General features: G+C 40.9%; 1 protein-coding gene across 4 annotated transcripts in view; it reads right to left on the bottom strand.

Moving 5' to 3' along the window:
• LOC124721223 (ATP-citrate synthase) overlaps positions 1-15,518 on the bottom strand; it is a 173,300-nt gene that overhangs the window by 52,535 nt on the left and 105,247 nt on the right. For all 4 annotated transcript variants that reach the window (XM_047246077.1, XM_047246078.1, XM_047246076.1 and 1 more), the window contains exon 5: positions 7,913-8,171. In XM_047246077.1, coding sequence (XP_047102033.1) covers positions 7,913-8,171 — 259 coding nt within the window. The remainder of the gene's footprint in view (positions 1-7,912; positions 8,172-15,518) is intronic.

Raw genomic sequence — 15,518 nt, 5'->3', positions numbered from 1 at the left:
CTTTATGAAACAACCTTGTCGTTTGGGGAAGCAGATTTCCTTGCAAAAGTTTCAAACAGGGACCAATTATTTCTTTTTTACATTCCTGGCTTAACAATACTGAATACACCATGTATAGTAATGGAATAATGGAAAATCCGGGATGGAATAACAACTTCTACGTGTAAGTTCTGGGTCTGCTGATAGACCATTTTGGTATGGATCCCATACAACTGAGCAATATCTTAGGGTGGAACTCATAAGTGTTTTGTACACAACATATTTTTACTAGTATCCTATCAATGAAACCAGCATACAGAGGCAGTAATGTTTGTTGTGATCTTAGAAGATAAGAGTGACAATTTTACACGAACTTATTTCACACACTGCAAAGCTACCTGGGACCACGGGTATACAAATCATCACATCCACTTTACGATGGATTAATATTAAGTATAATACTTTTTGGAAATCAATGCCTCTGTTTCACCTAATTTATCATTTTCTTTTTTTCGATACAATATCAGCAAGAAAATCTGCTAGTAGCAGATGTCATACATGAAGTAGAATGTGGGTTAAAAATGGCGAAATATCACCTGAGACTGAATATGCCTATGAATCACTCTTTCACAGAAACTACATTAATAATGTTGATCAAAAAAGCTTGTGTGTGTGTGTGTGTGTGTGTGTGTGTGTGTGTGTGTGTGGGCGTGCGCACACTTGGGGAGGGGGGGGGGGCGGAGTACAGATGGTATAGGCTCTGAATTAGTTGTTGAAGTCAGCACATTATGATGAAAGGCATGATTTGCAACTGGGTGATCCAACTACCTCTTGTCTACAATTTGGGGGTGGCCATTCATGTGGATAGAGATGGCGATGCCTCTAAGGGATCCCACATAGTGGTTGCATTTAAGTTGGTAGATCCCATAGCTGTTTTCACATGTGGCCCTGCCTTTGATGTGGTACGATATGCCTGTGACAGGATCGGAGTACGTGGCAGTCGATGTACGAGACAGGTCTTACATCTAGGCCTATTGTAGGGATATGAGCCATGGGACAATGGGTTGGGAGCAATGATAGAACTGGAATGGGCAAGAATATTTGCGGAGGTTGGATAGGCAGTGGAATATCATTGTGGGGAGGATATTTCTCATTTCAGGACGCAATGAGAGGTAGCTGAAACCCTGGTGGAGAATGTGATCTAGCTGCTCCAGTCCTGGGTTGTACCGAGTCACAAATGTAGTGCTCATGCTCCTTTGTGGTCAGTCAGTGGGTACTTGAGTATGGTAGGTGACTTCACCCCACCAATTTTTTGTGCATTCCCCTGGTTGTACCTGCATCATGCATCTTATACATCACAGTCCCCCCCTCTTCCCAATCATTGAATGTATTTACATCTGCTACCTCCTTTCTCCACACACATCTATGCACTGACCTACCTGCAGCATACTCAGTAATCACATTTTTATTTTTTTTATATTTACTTGCAAAACAGTCTTGAACCTGTCCCCCAAAAGCCTCCATCCCACAGAAGTATCAGTCCTTCCAAAGGCCTTACCTTTTGCACCAACATGCAATCATACTGGTCTTTTTGCCACAGTGACCCCATTCCAGAAAGCCAGCAGAATCTCCAGTCCCTCTTCAAACCCACTGCTCCATCCCAGAACTTCTCCCCTGAATGCCTCCCACCTCTCCTAACCCAATGAACTTTTGCCACCCCCCCCCCCCCCCCCACTCCCAACTCTGACATGCTTCCTGAAGTACATATATCCAACCACAAAGGACATCCCACTATAGCAGGCCACTGCACTCCTACAGAGAGAATATCTACCCTTTCTTCAGCCTATTAGCCGTAATCTACCCTTCTGCAGAAAAGACATTAATCATTTCCTCTATTTGTTTTTCACAGTGCCTGTACCTTCCTCACCTGGTACCCCCGCTTGTCAATGTCAATGCATCAGTGCCACCTTTCTCTACAGTCTCTTTGCAAAGACAAAAACAAATTCTGAGGGGGGGAGGGGGGAGGGGGGAGGGGGAGAGGAGGGAGAGTAGACAAAGCAAGCTCAGCCCACTGACTCTGAACACATGGGCTGCCAAAGAGTGAGGGTCAGTGACGAGAGAACAAGCAACGCTTACATCAAGCAGATCTGGCAGCACACCTACACTCACATCAACTTTTGCTCCACACAGCATTGGGAGTGCTCACTATTAGCTGCCGTACTGGCTGTCAACTGATACATATTGCATGTCTACAAAAGTAGTTAATGAAATCAAAATTTATAGTTTCATGTTGAGTAATGGTGCTTGCTGCTACTAATTCCATATCAGTATCCATAAACAATTAACATTTAAGAAGAGTCAGTAGGAAAACTTATATTGTAGAAATAGAAAGAATGATTAAAATTTTGAACATGTATTAACAAATGTTACGCTGAATTTTAAGTGCACATATATCATTCGGAATGGTAATGAGGACAGCCATTTCTATAACGATGTTTAAAAAAATGACATGTGACATGATTTGTACCCAGTACTTTCAGTATACCAGCTAAACAACTTATTCCCTCCACTACACAGTTGTTTCAATACTTGTGGTTCTTACTGTGCATTTAGTCATGCAATGGATCACAGGAAATAATTTTTGTTGATTACTGATAAATAATTGCAGGATGTGAAAATACTTGGGACCCTAACCTACACAACAGTGAATGTCCCAAAAAGTTTCCTTGCAAGGAAAAAGTACCAGGAATTCCTTAGATCAACAGCAGAGCTTTCTACATACACAAACAAAATGACCATTTCAAAGTAATTCATACACAGAATGTCAAACTGAAAAATTTTAATTGAAATCTCCCAGGATTATGTTTCAAAAATTTCTGAATTATTCTCACACTGCTGACTCTTGTTCCTGAGTACATCACTATTCATCATCTCACTGGCAGAGAGAGAGAGAGAGAGAGAGAGAGAGAGAGAGAGAGAGAGAGAGAGAGAGAGAGGGGGGGGGGGGGGGGGAACTTTATTTTTGCTGTTCTACTCACATCATTTAGTGACATTGTTAATTATTTTTCTTGCTCCACTCTGTGAAGTGCCACAGCTCGCTCTTTTCCAAAGAATGGAAAGTGTCTCTGGTGTTGCCTGGGATGGGTGAACTGCTTCATCATTCATTAATATACGTATTAATTTCGACAGAACACAACACGGCACAACAATCATTTCACAATGGCTACATATGCAAGATTCTATGTTATATTGCTGAGGCTGGCAGTGGCCACACACAGGACAAGAGCCAGTTGCAGTCTACCAACTTCAGCCACTTGATTAATGTGCTCAATATTGGGCGTGACCATCTCTGACAACAACACAGGCCAGGCAACGACGGGGCATGCTGTGAATGATGTCATCAATCTCATGTTGACGCAATGATGCCCATTATTCCTGCTGATCTGCTCACAAGTCTTGGAGAGTGGTTGGTGGATGCTCACTTGATGCAACCCATCTCCCTAGTGCATCCCAGTCATGCTCTATGGGATTCAAATCGAGAGAGCAAGCAGGCCAAGTCATGCGTGCAGTATCTTCTGTTACCAAGAAAACATCAGCAACCTATGCTCTATGAGTTCGAGCATTATTGTCCATCAGTACAAAGTTTCAGCCCACAGCACCTTGCAACACATGCACATGAGGTCCCAAGATCTCGTCACAGTACCTGACAGCAGTTAAACCTTGCCCACCCATCTGAACAATTTCATGGAGAGGTGTTCGAGTGGTCAACATAATCCCTGCCCACAGCATTAGGGATCCACCTCAATATCAGTCTCTTTCAACAATGTTTGGGTCCCGAGACTGTGTTCCATGTTCCCTCCCGATGCAAAATCCATCAAGAATCACTCTCCAGACCAAATCTCGACTCATCTGTGGAAAGAACATTGGCCCACTGTTCGACGGTCCAGGTGGCATGTTGACAACACCACTCTAGACATTCCCTTCTGTGAAGATGCATAAGAGGTACACTTACAGCAGCTCTCAGCCAATATAGGCCACTCTACCAAAGCCTTCCGTATACTTTTTGCCTCGATACAACACATCTAGCGGATGCCGCGAGGTCAGATGCCAGTCATTGTGTAGTACTAGGGCAGTACCATCGTGCACTTGCAGCCAAATAACAGTCCCCTCTTTCTGATGTCACATGTGCTCAGCCCTGCTCTGGTCTTCAGAATTGTGTTTCAGTCTCTATAAACTGTCGCCACATCCAACATACAACAAAATGATTCACGTTAAGCCATCAGGCACATCAGTTTGCGACTGTCTTGCTTCCATTCTTCCTAAGGTCTTCCACCGCAGTGTCTGGTAAGCAGCTTCTCTGTGCCATAATGCACCACCTGTGACTGTGTACACAGTGATTGTGGATCTGTGACAACACAGCAAACACAACCCCCATTTGATAGGTGCCCTGCACCATTGTTGGCGTAGTTGTCCATTGACCGGAACGCCACCTTCTGTGCAGAAAACGATAGTAGGGACATCAGTTAACATTTTGTATGAGTATATCATGAATTAGACACAGATTGGGGAAGTAGCAGTTTGTTGCTTTAATTTTGGACATGAGTACAGACGCAAGACCTGTCCCACACATCCTCCCCCTATCACCTGCACCTGTCCTGTCACAGGCATATCCTACATCATCAAAAGCACAGAGTGACCTGTGAAAGCAGCCAAGTGATCTACCAACTGAGATGTAACCACTAAGAGTCATTCTACAGGTGCGTGACCAACAACAAGTTCTCTGTCTGCATGAATTTCCACCCCCAAAAAATTGAACCACAGACAGCTGGGGCACCCAACTGTTGGGCATGCTGCCCAACATGATGTGCTTGACTTCAGTGACTGCTCCACAGCCTGTGCTGTCTAGCTTACTCTCACAAATATGAAGGTGGGAACTCTCCTTGCAACATATCTTTCATTTCCGTAACCCCATTGGCCTTGGTGTTTGCTAGTCCCTGTCCTCCACCTGCCTATCCCCTTCCCTGCTCCCAACCCAGCCCTATACATGCTTTCCATCTCACCAGCATCTGCATAGTCCTTTCCTCTTGTTTCCCCCCATTCCTCTTCACGAAGCTGCACCGAGCCCATTATCCTGTCCCTGCAACATTTCTGTGTCTTCCACAGGCAGCACTAGCATCTTTCCCCACTCCTACTCCGCATTCCCCCCCCCCCCTCCCCCCTCCCACACACATATGAGTATTCTTTACCTCCATTACCAACATAAGCAAGATCATCGTTCATCTCAGATGCTGTCAGAGTTGCACCTTAATACCTGGAAATGGCAGTAGCCCCATGTGTGTGAGGTGAGCTATGCACATGTGAATATAACAAAGGACTTACTCCCATAGCCAAATAATATCTACCAGTCTTATTCCAATATTCCTCTCTGCCACTCAGTGCCTCTCTATATGCTGAGTAGCAATTTATCCTTTCCATACATGATAGTGGAATTTACTTACTTAAATTCATAACTGAAATGCATATTTCTATCCCAAAAGTCTCATAAAAATGAACAAAAATAGTTAACAACTCATGTGTGTCTCATGAAATAAGAATTCACATTTACTTGTGTTTTGGGAAACTCCCCTTTCTTCTCAATGATATTTCAATATTTTATGTTGTAGCTCAATTCTTAATTCACTTTTCTTCTATGATCACTGTGACATCAAGTCATCCATTCACTGTAGTAAATATACAAACCAAGCACATTTTTCACTCTCCAGCAAGGTTGTGTCACGGTATTTTTTTAAGCGTAATGGTAAGGAGACTACAATCTCATTGCTAATGTAATTCCTAATTCCATAAAAGCAGATGGTATCACCATTTCCAATATGATAATGCTTGATCACATAGGAGTCACCATGGAACAAAGACACACTAGCAAAAAAGAACAGTGCACCACTGTGGAATTATCTGAATGGAACAGAAATTGGTAGGTGTGATGAGCATGTACGGACAAACAGATGATTACAGTTTCAGATAAACTGGATGATTTCTTCAAGAGAAGGAGCTTCACAAACTGAGAAAGGCAACAATGCATTGGTCTACCTCTGGCCCTTGTGCAAATAGTTATTCAGCTTTGCATTGATTGATAGAGTTATTGGATATCCTCCTGATGGATATCATCCCAAATTATTTTTAATTAGCATGTTAGATCACCAGAGTCCTTGCCAGTCAGAGGGGCCTGCCCATAATGCTCCAAATGGTCTCTACTGGGGAGAGATACAGTGACCTTGTGGCCCAAGGTACGGTTTGGCAAGCATGAAGACAAGCAGCAGAAACTCTTCACTACAAGCTGGCAGGCATTATCTTGCAGGATGGCTTGCCATAAAGGGCTATAAAATGGCACATAGAATTTCATCGACATACCGCTGTGCTGTAAGAGTGCCGCAGATGACAAGCAAAGGGGTCCAGCTATAAAAGAAATGGCACCCCAGACCATCACTCCTGGTTGTTGGGCTGTATGATGCATGACAGTCAGGTTGGTATACCACAGCTGTCCGGAGTGTCTCCAGATCTGTCTCTGCTGATCATCATCAGGAGGATTCGATTCTAAGTGGGAATGAAGACAAGTCTACTCCAGCCAATGAGATTCCAGGCTGAAGACATATCTGCAGATGCCCCCAGGCAGTGGTGGGATACCAACCTGACTGTTGCACGCTGTACAGCCCAGCAACCAAGAGTGATGGTCTGGTGTGCCATTTCAGTTCATAGCAGGACCTGTTTGGTTGCCACCTGCTGCATCTTTACAGCAGTATGGTGACAATATTCCATGCCCTGTTCTGTTGCCCCTCATGGCAAGCCATCCTGGGCTTACATTAAGCAAGATAATACCCAACCGACATGGCAAGATTTTCAACTGCTTGTCTTTGTACTGTAAACCCTATCTTGGGCAGGAAGTTCACCAGATCTGTCCCCAACTGAGAGTGTTTGGAGCATTATGGGCAGAGCCTCCAACCAGCTCAGGTTTTGATGATATGTGTGAGTGGACAGATTTGGCATGATACCCCTCAAGAAGACATCCAACAACTCTACCAATCAATGCCAACTGGTTAACCATTTACATAAGATGAACCTACACATTATTGCCTCGTTCAATTTGTTAAGCCCTTTTTATTGAATAAATCATCCAATTTTTCTGAAATTGTAATCATTTGTTTTCTTGTACATGTACATCATATCTATCGATTTCCACCCCATTTGGATAATTCCTTCATGGTCTCTCTCTCTCTCTCTCTCTCTCTCTCTCTCTCTCTCTCTCTCTCGTGTATCTTAAATAGCAAACAACTCAGTGCAGCCTGATCATCTAAACTCAACCCAACAGAGCAAGTTTGGTGTAATACAACTTTCACCTCCCTCCTCCCCCCCATACAAGCTGCACTGAAAGCAGCTTTTCCATAACGACATTCACATTCAACGGAGTTTACAGAATTGTTTTTCATGGAATTTCAGCCGTTACTGGAATAAATAGTGGTATATTTAACTGACATACCCATCTGGAATAGCTCAAACTCACTGGAAGTATAAACATAAATTTCTTGGGCAACACTGTTTCCATGCACAATTCATGATATGTTATATTTTATAATTTGGCTAAGTTTCACATCTAACAACCAAGTTTTTAAGTTTTATGATTTACACTGATGCAGGAAATTAATGTCACATTTACTGCTAAAGAAAAGTGAAAACATATTTGAATATTTTATTACACACTAACCACTGTAACACAAAATTAATAAATTGAATGAGCACCTCCCCCCCCTCCCTCTATACACACACACACACACACACACACACACACACACACACACACACACACACACAAAACCAGTGCCAATTTTAATTACTGAGGGAACTATTTTAACTCATATCCACAAGTGAGATGGCAGCTTACCTTTAGGGATGCTCCACTTTTAGCATCCAAATCAGCAATATAAGCCTCTTCAGGAAAAGCATCACGTCCAAATGGAGGTGGATAATCAATCTCACCCCATTTAGCACGGCATATGTAGTCTGCTGTTGCATCAAGCTTAGCAGCTAGATCCAGAATATAGATAGACTTCTCAGTAACAACTAAAGGATTTATTTCCAAGTACGTGAAGTAAAGTTCCACATACAGCTTATACAGTGATACAATAAATTGTGCTATTAATCTGAAATTAAAACAAATACAAAACATTTCACATATAAGTGTCTACTTAATTTTACATTTACCTTTTAGAACACAAAATAAACACAATATACAAGAGTTGGATGAAAATATGGAAGCACTGTGAGAAATGTATGCTTTAACATAAATGCAGATGCTAGCCAAGCTTACAGGTTGCACTGTTGTATTTCACCACAACCGGAACAGCATTTGTGCAACGTTGACCACATGTTGCAAATGTCAGTTACGGCAAGAACAGTGTTCTATGTAATTGGGAGTGCATTATGTCAGAGCTACATGAATTTAAAAGTGGGCAAATTGCTGATGTTCACATGGTAGACATTTTCATAGCCAAGGAACCCGAAATGTTTGGCATTTCAAGAGACATCATATCAAAGACTTACACTGCATAAAGGGAAGTGGAAAAACATCATCTGCTAAGTCACAATGCAGAAGTAAGTATGTGCTGAGTGATTATGACGGTCAGTTATTGGAGAGGATCATAGCAAAAAATAAGAGGACTACATGGCATTCCAGGGCCCCACTGTTACTCTGCAAGGTCATATTACTGCCAAGGATTGTGTGGCCATTTCGACCGATCAGGTCCATCACATGATACAATGTTTATCCCCTAATGCTGATGCTGTGGGCACTACAATGTATTGTCGCATCTCCCCTCAGCACCACAATCACCAGATCTCAACATTATTGACCCTTTATGATCTACTTTGGAGAGAAGGGAGAAGGGTGCATGATTGCTATCCACCTCCTTCACTGTTACCTGAATTGCCACTATTCTGCATGAAGAATGGTGAAAGATTCCCTCGAAAACCATATAGTATCTGCATTTATCCATCCTGACATGACTGGAAGCTATTTTGAATGCCAACAGGTTTCATACACTGTATTAGGCAAATTAATGTGTTTTGTGTTTGGTAGTTCCATATTTTTGTCCAACCACTGTATGTCTAGAATAGGCTTTGCGGGGTTAGGATGAACTATAGAAGGGCGGTTTTCAAAGTAACTTACACATTCCTAAGGCATTTTTTAACAAATCTGGTTACTTCTCAAAAATAAGTGCAAGGGTATGTCTAATGGCATCACCTGAAAATATAAAACTGTTTAGTACTATCTACAACGAAAGATTTTTCTTTGGTATGTTAAAATGTAGCACACAGTAGCAACAAAGTTAATTGGGCGAGTTCAACACTGGTATACTTTAATTGCAGTAGCTCTTAAACACTTCACCAAGTACAGGCATTAGCCCTCCAGATTTGGTGATCTGTTAGTCACTAAAGACCAATAAATATTTTCATTGCCTTAAATCACTTAAACACTAAGCACAGATTGTCAATACACACAGTGTGTTTTCATAACAATTTCTTGTAGATACTACATGCACATGACCACGTTTACAGGTTGACTGTGTATTCAGAATTCAGAGATCATACAGTGCATTTAGGTTAATGAACATATTATTGCAATTAACATTTCATTTCCAGAACCATGATCAATTTCTTACAATATAGTTCCATGAAATAGCATGAGAGCCACATAACATTGAAAATTTATGTCCCAGTGAACTTTTCATAGATACAGATTAAAATTCTCATTCACAATTATACTTAACACAACTTTTCTGGTCTTGTGAATATGAGCATATATAGTTGCTTTCATACTAAAGCTATCCCCACCAGAAATAAACTATGGGCTTTGCACAGCAGCAAAGACTCTGTAAAGCAGTCCACAAGTCAGAAATGTAAAATAGAAAGATGGACAACAACAATGATACTGGAAACAAGAATTTAGTGATGTGGACTAAGAATGATGGAAAAGAACAAATAAACTAAAGAAAAGGCTTGAGGATAACAGAAGCCTCATAATGTAATATGTGGGAAGGGGGATGTGGAAGAAACACAAGAGACAAGGGGAGAAGGAAAATAAGAGAATAGAAGGTACAGAACAAAACAAGATATCAACAACAGCAGGAACTAGGTCACTGACAGAAACCAAGTAACACCACAGAGCAGTTATTCACCGGCCAAGTACCGAGTGCTGCGTAAGGAAAAAGAATCAAAATCGCCAGTGTGGCTTATGGTTTCTAGAGTGTGGGTCATGTTCTTTGGTAGTAATCTACTTTTATACTTTTATTAATCACTGCTGTGTCTATTCATCCATGGCACCAACAACCATGCTCTCTAAGCCTTGTCACACAGTACCACCACCATCATCATAATCTAATCACTTTTTCCTACAGACAGTTTAGTAGTTGCTACATGAACACTGCAAGCTGGACAGTTGTTTGATACCAGTAAGTATACAGACTGAGGCAGCTAAGACAGGCCACGCCAAATATATCCAGAATGAATAAATATATTGAGGTGTGGTTTTTGCCAAATTATGGTGGATAATATGGTGAATTTACTGGTGTTCACAAGCAATTTATATCATATATAGTCTTTGGATTATGACAATAGCTTTGTTTTTTTTTCCATAATGGAACTATATACTTTTTTCAGTGGCATTTGAAAGAAACTTCTTACAGAACTTCAACAACATACCCTGTATGGGACTTGATCAAATAACATCAAGGTAACAGCATCTTAAACCACTATCCCACTGTCAGGGGGAGAGGTTCCACAAATGCCTGCCCTATTATGCCAAATGTAAGCAAACACATAACTCAGCTCCAGTTCCTTTTTTTATTATCGGGCCTGTCATATCAAGTGCTCAAAGTGTTGACCCTGAGTACAGCTATGCACTATAAAGCAATTCTGGAGACACAATACAGCATACTGAATTTTGTGTAGAGCTCAGTGTACCACAGGCCTGTTTTATAAGGCATTTCATGTCTTCAGGGGTTGTCAATGTTTCCTAACAGACCTCTTGTTTGAATTTTTGTTACAGATAAAAGTATCGAAGTGTGCAACTTTGTGTGTGTGTGTGTGTGTGTGTGTGTGTGTGTGTGTGTGTGTGTGAGTGAGAGAGAGAGAGAGAGAGAGAGAGAGAGAGAGAGAGAGAGAGAGAGAGAGAGAGAGCGGCTGCATGTAGACCACTTTGTGTTTCCTGAGTGACCATTCCCATGCTCTCTTAAAAATGGTGTGTTATTACAAGTGTGGAATGGGAGTGATATCCATCATGTTGGTATCACACAGATTGCCTTATGACCAGTGGGATATCTTCCGATAACTGCAGCAGCAGTACATCTTAAGAACTCGAGATACTGGGGTGTATTTAGATTCTCATCAATCAAACAGGGAACATTGATATGGGTCTTGAGTAACATGCACCAAACATTGATAGGATGAGAGCTTTGTTTTTATCCACTTCTTTGAGTCAGTTTGGATTTTCAACTGATGATTAGTGCACATATATTGTGAAGGCTGACTTGCCCATGTAAACAATGCCTCTTCCTTAAACAAAATTTTGCATAGATACACCGCATTACTTTGCACTTTCCACAGATACCACCTGGAGAACTATAACCAATTTTGCAAGTCAATGCCACGAAGCTGTAGATGCAGTGAAATGTCAAGAGGAAATGCAATGGAATGTAGTGTTCACAGAACACTCATTTGGTTGATCCCTCCATACTTTCAAGATGACATGGCATGCATTGTGTTTTACTGCTGCTAAAACATTAGTTTCATTTCTTTCATCAGTTGCTCTCCTTTTTCCTTGGCATATTTTACTCTCCACACTTCCAGTTTCTAGAATTTTTTTTTTTTTTTTTTGTTATGTTTGCAAAGACAGATCGTGAGTGCTTGATACAATTTGGATACTCTTCAGCATGCAACCATACCACTGTTCTAATAGTTTGGTGACATTTACCATAATCGATATTAACTTTTTTGTTGTCATATACATTGTGAATGTCTCAATGGCTTTACGAGTAAGTTATCTGATTGCTACAACAGCAGAAGACAGACTGATGGGCTTCAAGCACACAGGTAAACTCAAGAACCATACCTGAGTTACGTGTTTGCTTACATTTGGTATAACAGGACAGACGTTTGTGAAAGCACTTCTCCTGATGACAGGATAGTGGTCTATGACACTGTTATCCCATACATGTTATGTTGTTTAAGTTCTCTTAGAACTTCCTTTCACACAAGAAAGCATATAGTTCCGTTACAAAATTAAATCCAGTGTCATAATTCAGCAATTATAAACAATAAAATCTGTGAACAGCAGGAAATTTGCCATATTGTCCACTATAACTTGGAAAAAACCGCATCTCAATGTACTGGGTGGTTATAATTAAAGAGCAGCTCCTCACAGAGGTGCCATGTGGGCTGTAATTATCGTGTGGCAATGAAACTTGGTTGATATTCTAATGCATTAGTGTGGAACCAGTTTACACTGGAAAAAAAAAATAGTTCCAATTTTGGCCACCATGGGCAAATCTGGTACTGTGAATGCAAGATACACGCACAGAAATGTTTGCATACATAATGGATTAGGAATGGAATATGAGCAGCATCAAACAAATGATAAAGGCATAATGATGATTTTATTATTAACTGTCAGTTTCACCATTTGTTCAATATGAACACCAGAGATGTCAACGAGATGCCGCATCCATAAAACAATATGATCAACAGTTGTTCACAGCAATTCCAGTGGAATCTCGGCAACGTGTACCTGTATACTGGCCTCCAGTTCAGGTAGTGACTGAATGTGTCCCTGGTAAATGTGTTCTTTTAGATATTCAAGAGCCAAAGGTCACATGGATTCAGATCAGGTAGTCCTGCATGTCATGTTCTGGTAACCCTCTGGAAGGTTGTGTTAAGCAGATGGCCTAGCATAAAAATGGGGGTTTATATACAGTTGTGCTTTTCCAAAGCAGGTATCACATGCTGTACAAGGAGTCTCAATAATGTGCAGGTGTCATGGTACACCTGCCAGGCCCCCTGGGTGTATTATCTTCAAAGAAGAATGGACTGAGAATAAACGTGCTTGTGAGTCCACAGCCACACAGTAACATACGGTGAGTGCAATTTCTCTTGGTTGACAATACACAGTTTAACAGTACCCCAAATTCAGCATTTCTGTGTATTCACTACACTCTGTAGTGTAAAATATGCCCCATCACTCCACAACATATTCCTCAGTCACAGGTCAACAACTTCGATCTGTGCCAGAAACCAAAGAGCAAATTCAGAATGTTGTTGCATATCATGAGGTTTCAGTTGCTGCACTGTTTGTATCTTATGCAGGTACCAGTGTAATATAAAATGCAAAATTTTCAGCACTGTTGACTAGTGGATGGACAGTTGTCACGGTACTGTATGAGCACAAGCAGCATGGACAGTTACAGCAACAGCAACCTTATCAGTAACTTCCATTGGGATAGGAGGCCTTCCTCTTCAAGGTGCCATACCAAGCTCACCTTTGTTTCCAAATTTCATTATCATCTTCTGTGAACCACTTAGCAACATCGGGCCTCTCCTCAGACCTTTCAGTCAGCAATACTTTCTCAATGCAGCACTGTACTTGCTGCCATTCACATACAACAGTTTCACTAACAGTGCACAATCTCTCCTCTATAGCCATACTGTTCACTCACATTATGGCTTGTCAAATGACAGTGTGGATGTCATATCATCATACAGTGTACAATGCAAGATTTGCACCTGGTGATCACAATTGGAACTAATAGTAATTCCAGCATAAATCCATTCTGCATTAATGCATTAGCACATCTACCAAGTTTCACTGCCATATGATAATTACAGCCCACTGTGAGTATCTGCTGTTTAGTTATAACCACCCAGTATTTACTCATTCTCCAAATATTTTGGGTGGCCTGTCTTAGCTGACTCAACCTGTATCATATGGGTTGTCTCACAAGTGGCTTTCCATCAGACACAGTAAATTTTGCTAGTCATGTGGATGTAATAGCATATGGTAAGGATAATTCACCCCTTGTGATCTAGATTTATAACAGAGCACAGAGTTTTTAAAGACAGAAAAGTCTCATTCTGCAATGTCTGAGGTGTGAAGATGTTGGAGGAATAAGAGAAAAAATGGTACAAGCATGATGAGTATACAAAATATCTCCGTAAGAATGATAAACAAGCCTGTGAATGATATGATTCAAGATTAGGTTTAACACCAGAATGAATCTCAAAATGGGGATTCCTATGTAGTTTTCCATTCATATTATGATTGAAAAAAATTAAGTCTTTAGCTAGTGCAGTCTGAATTTTGTGTGCTGATTCTTTTAGACAATGTAAGATTCAGCAGGGAAGGAGAATCACTGTAAACTGAATCATACCGCAACAGAACTGCTGTCTTTCCTGAGTGTGAAAACATGAAGAAAGCTGGTAGCCTGTATGCTGGCTTCCAGTGTAGCTCAATCTAGTTACAGACACCTCCAGAGAACACTATATGTACTGTGCGCTGGCTCCCCATGTTGTGAATAGTCCCCTCTTGTTGCAAACAGCTGTGTGCAGGCAGAAGTGGGTGCTGTACATACAATCCATTCCCTCCAGACTGGAGAGAGTTATAGATCTCATTGCAGGTTCAAAATATCAATATGTTAGCAACATTTTGTATGGAGTAACATATGACCTAGTGTGAACAAAATGTAAACTCACTGTGATTCATATTTTTCATTGCAAATTATCAGAATTTTGTATTATGAGTTACTTAATTTCAAAATATTGCAATAATTATGGCCATTAACAAAAACATAGGCAGTTCACCATAAAGCTTCTATATGAGGCTGCAAGGTGTGAAAGACTCAAATTTTTACCGAACAGTACCGTATTTACTCGAATCTAAGCAGCACTTTTTTCCGGTTTTTGTAATCCAAAAAACCGCCTGCGGCTTAGAATCGAGTGCAAAGCAGGCGGAAGTTCTCAAAAATGGTGGTAGGTGCCGCCACAACTAACTTCTGCCGTCAAATATATGTAGCGCTACACAGGCATGCTTTGTAGGCACAGACATAAATACTGGCGCCAAAACCTCTGCATCAGTAAATAAATTTAAAAAGAAAAAGGTGCAAGACGAGCTTTTTTTTCTCCGCCCCGAATTTTGACCACTGCATTTTCATACATTATCCAGCGAAGTAAACACAAATTCCGTATTGTTCATCTTCGAATGTAGCAGACTTTCAATGTACTACGAAAATCCGACTGGCAAGACTGTTAGGGATGTTTGTCAATATGGCCAACTCTACGTTCTGAATTTTTTTCCTACCTGTGAGAAGAGATGGTTGCTAATAGGAACCTGATGAAATGTGAATCACATGCAGTATTCTCTTCACCATAAGAATAATATGAATATAAACATTTTGCCATGTATTCTTTCGTGTTTGCTGCTATCTCATTTAAATCCTGTCTGC

Source organism: Schistocerca piceifrons, chromosome X, assembly GCF_021461385.2.
Source record: "Schistocerca piceifrons isolate TAMUIC-IGC-003096 chromosome X, iqSchPice1.1, whole genome shotgun sequence".
NCBI classification, from domain to species: Eukaryota; Metazoa; Arthropoda; class Insecta; order Orthoptera; family Acrididae; genus Schistocerca; species Schistocerca piceifrons.
The sequence above is the reverse complement of the archived record's forward strand: the minus strand, read 5'-3'. Positions and strand labels throughout refer to the sequence as shown.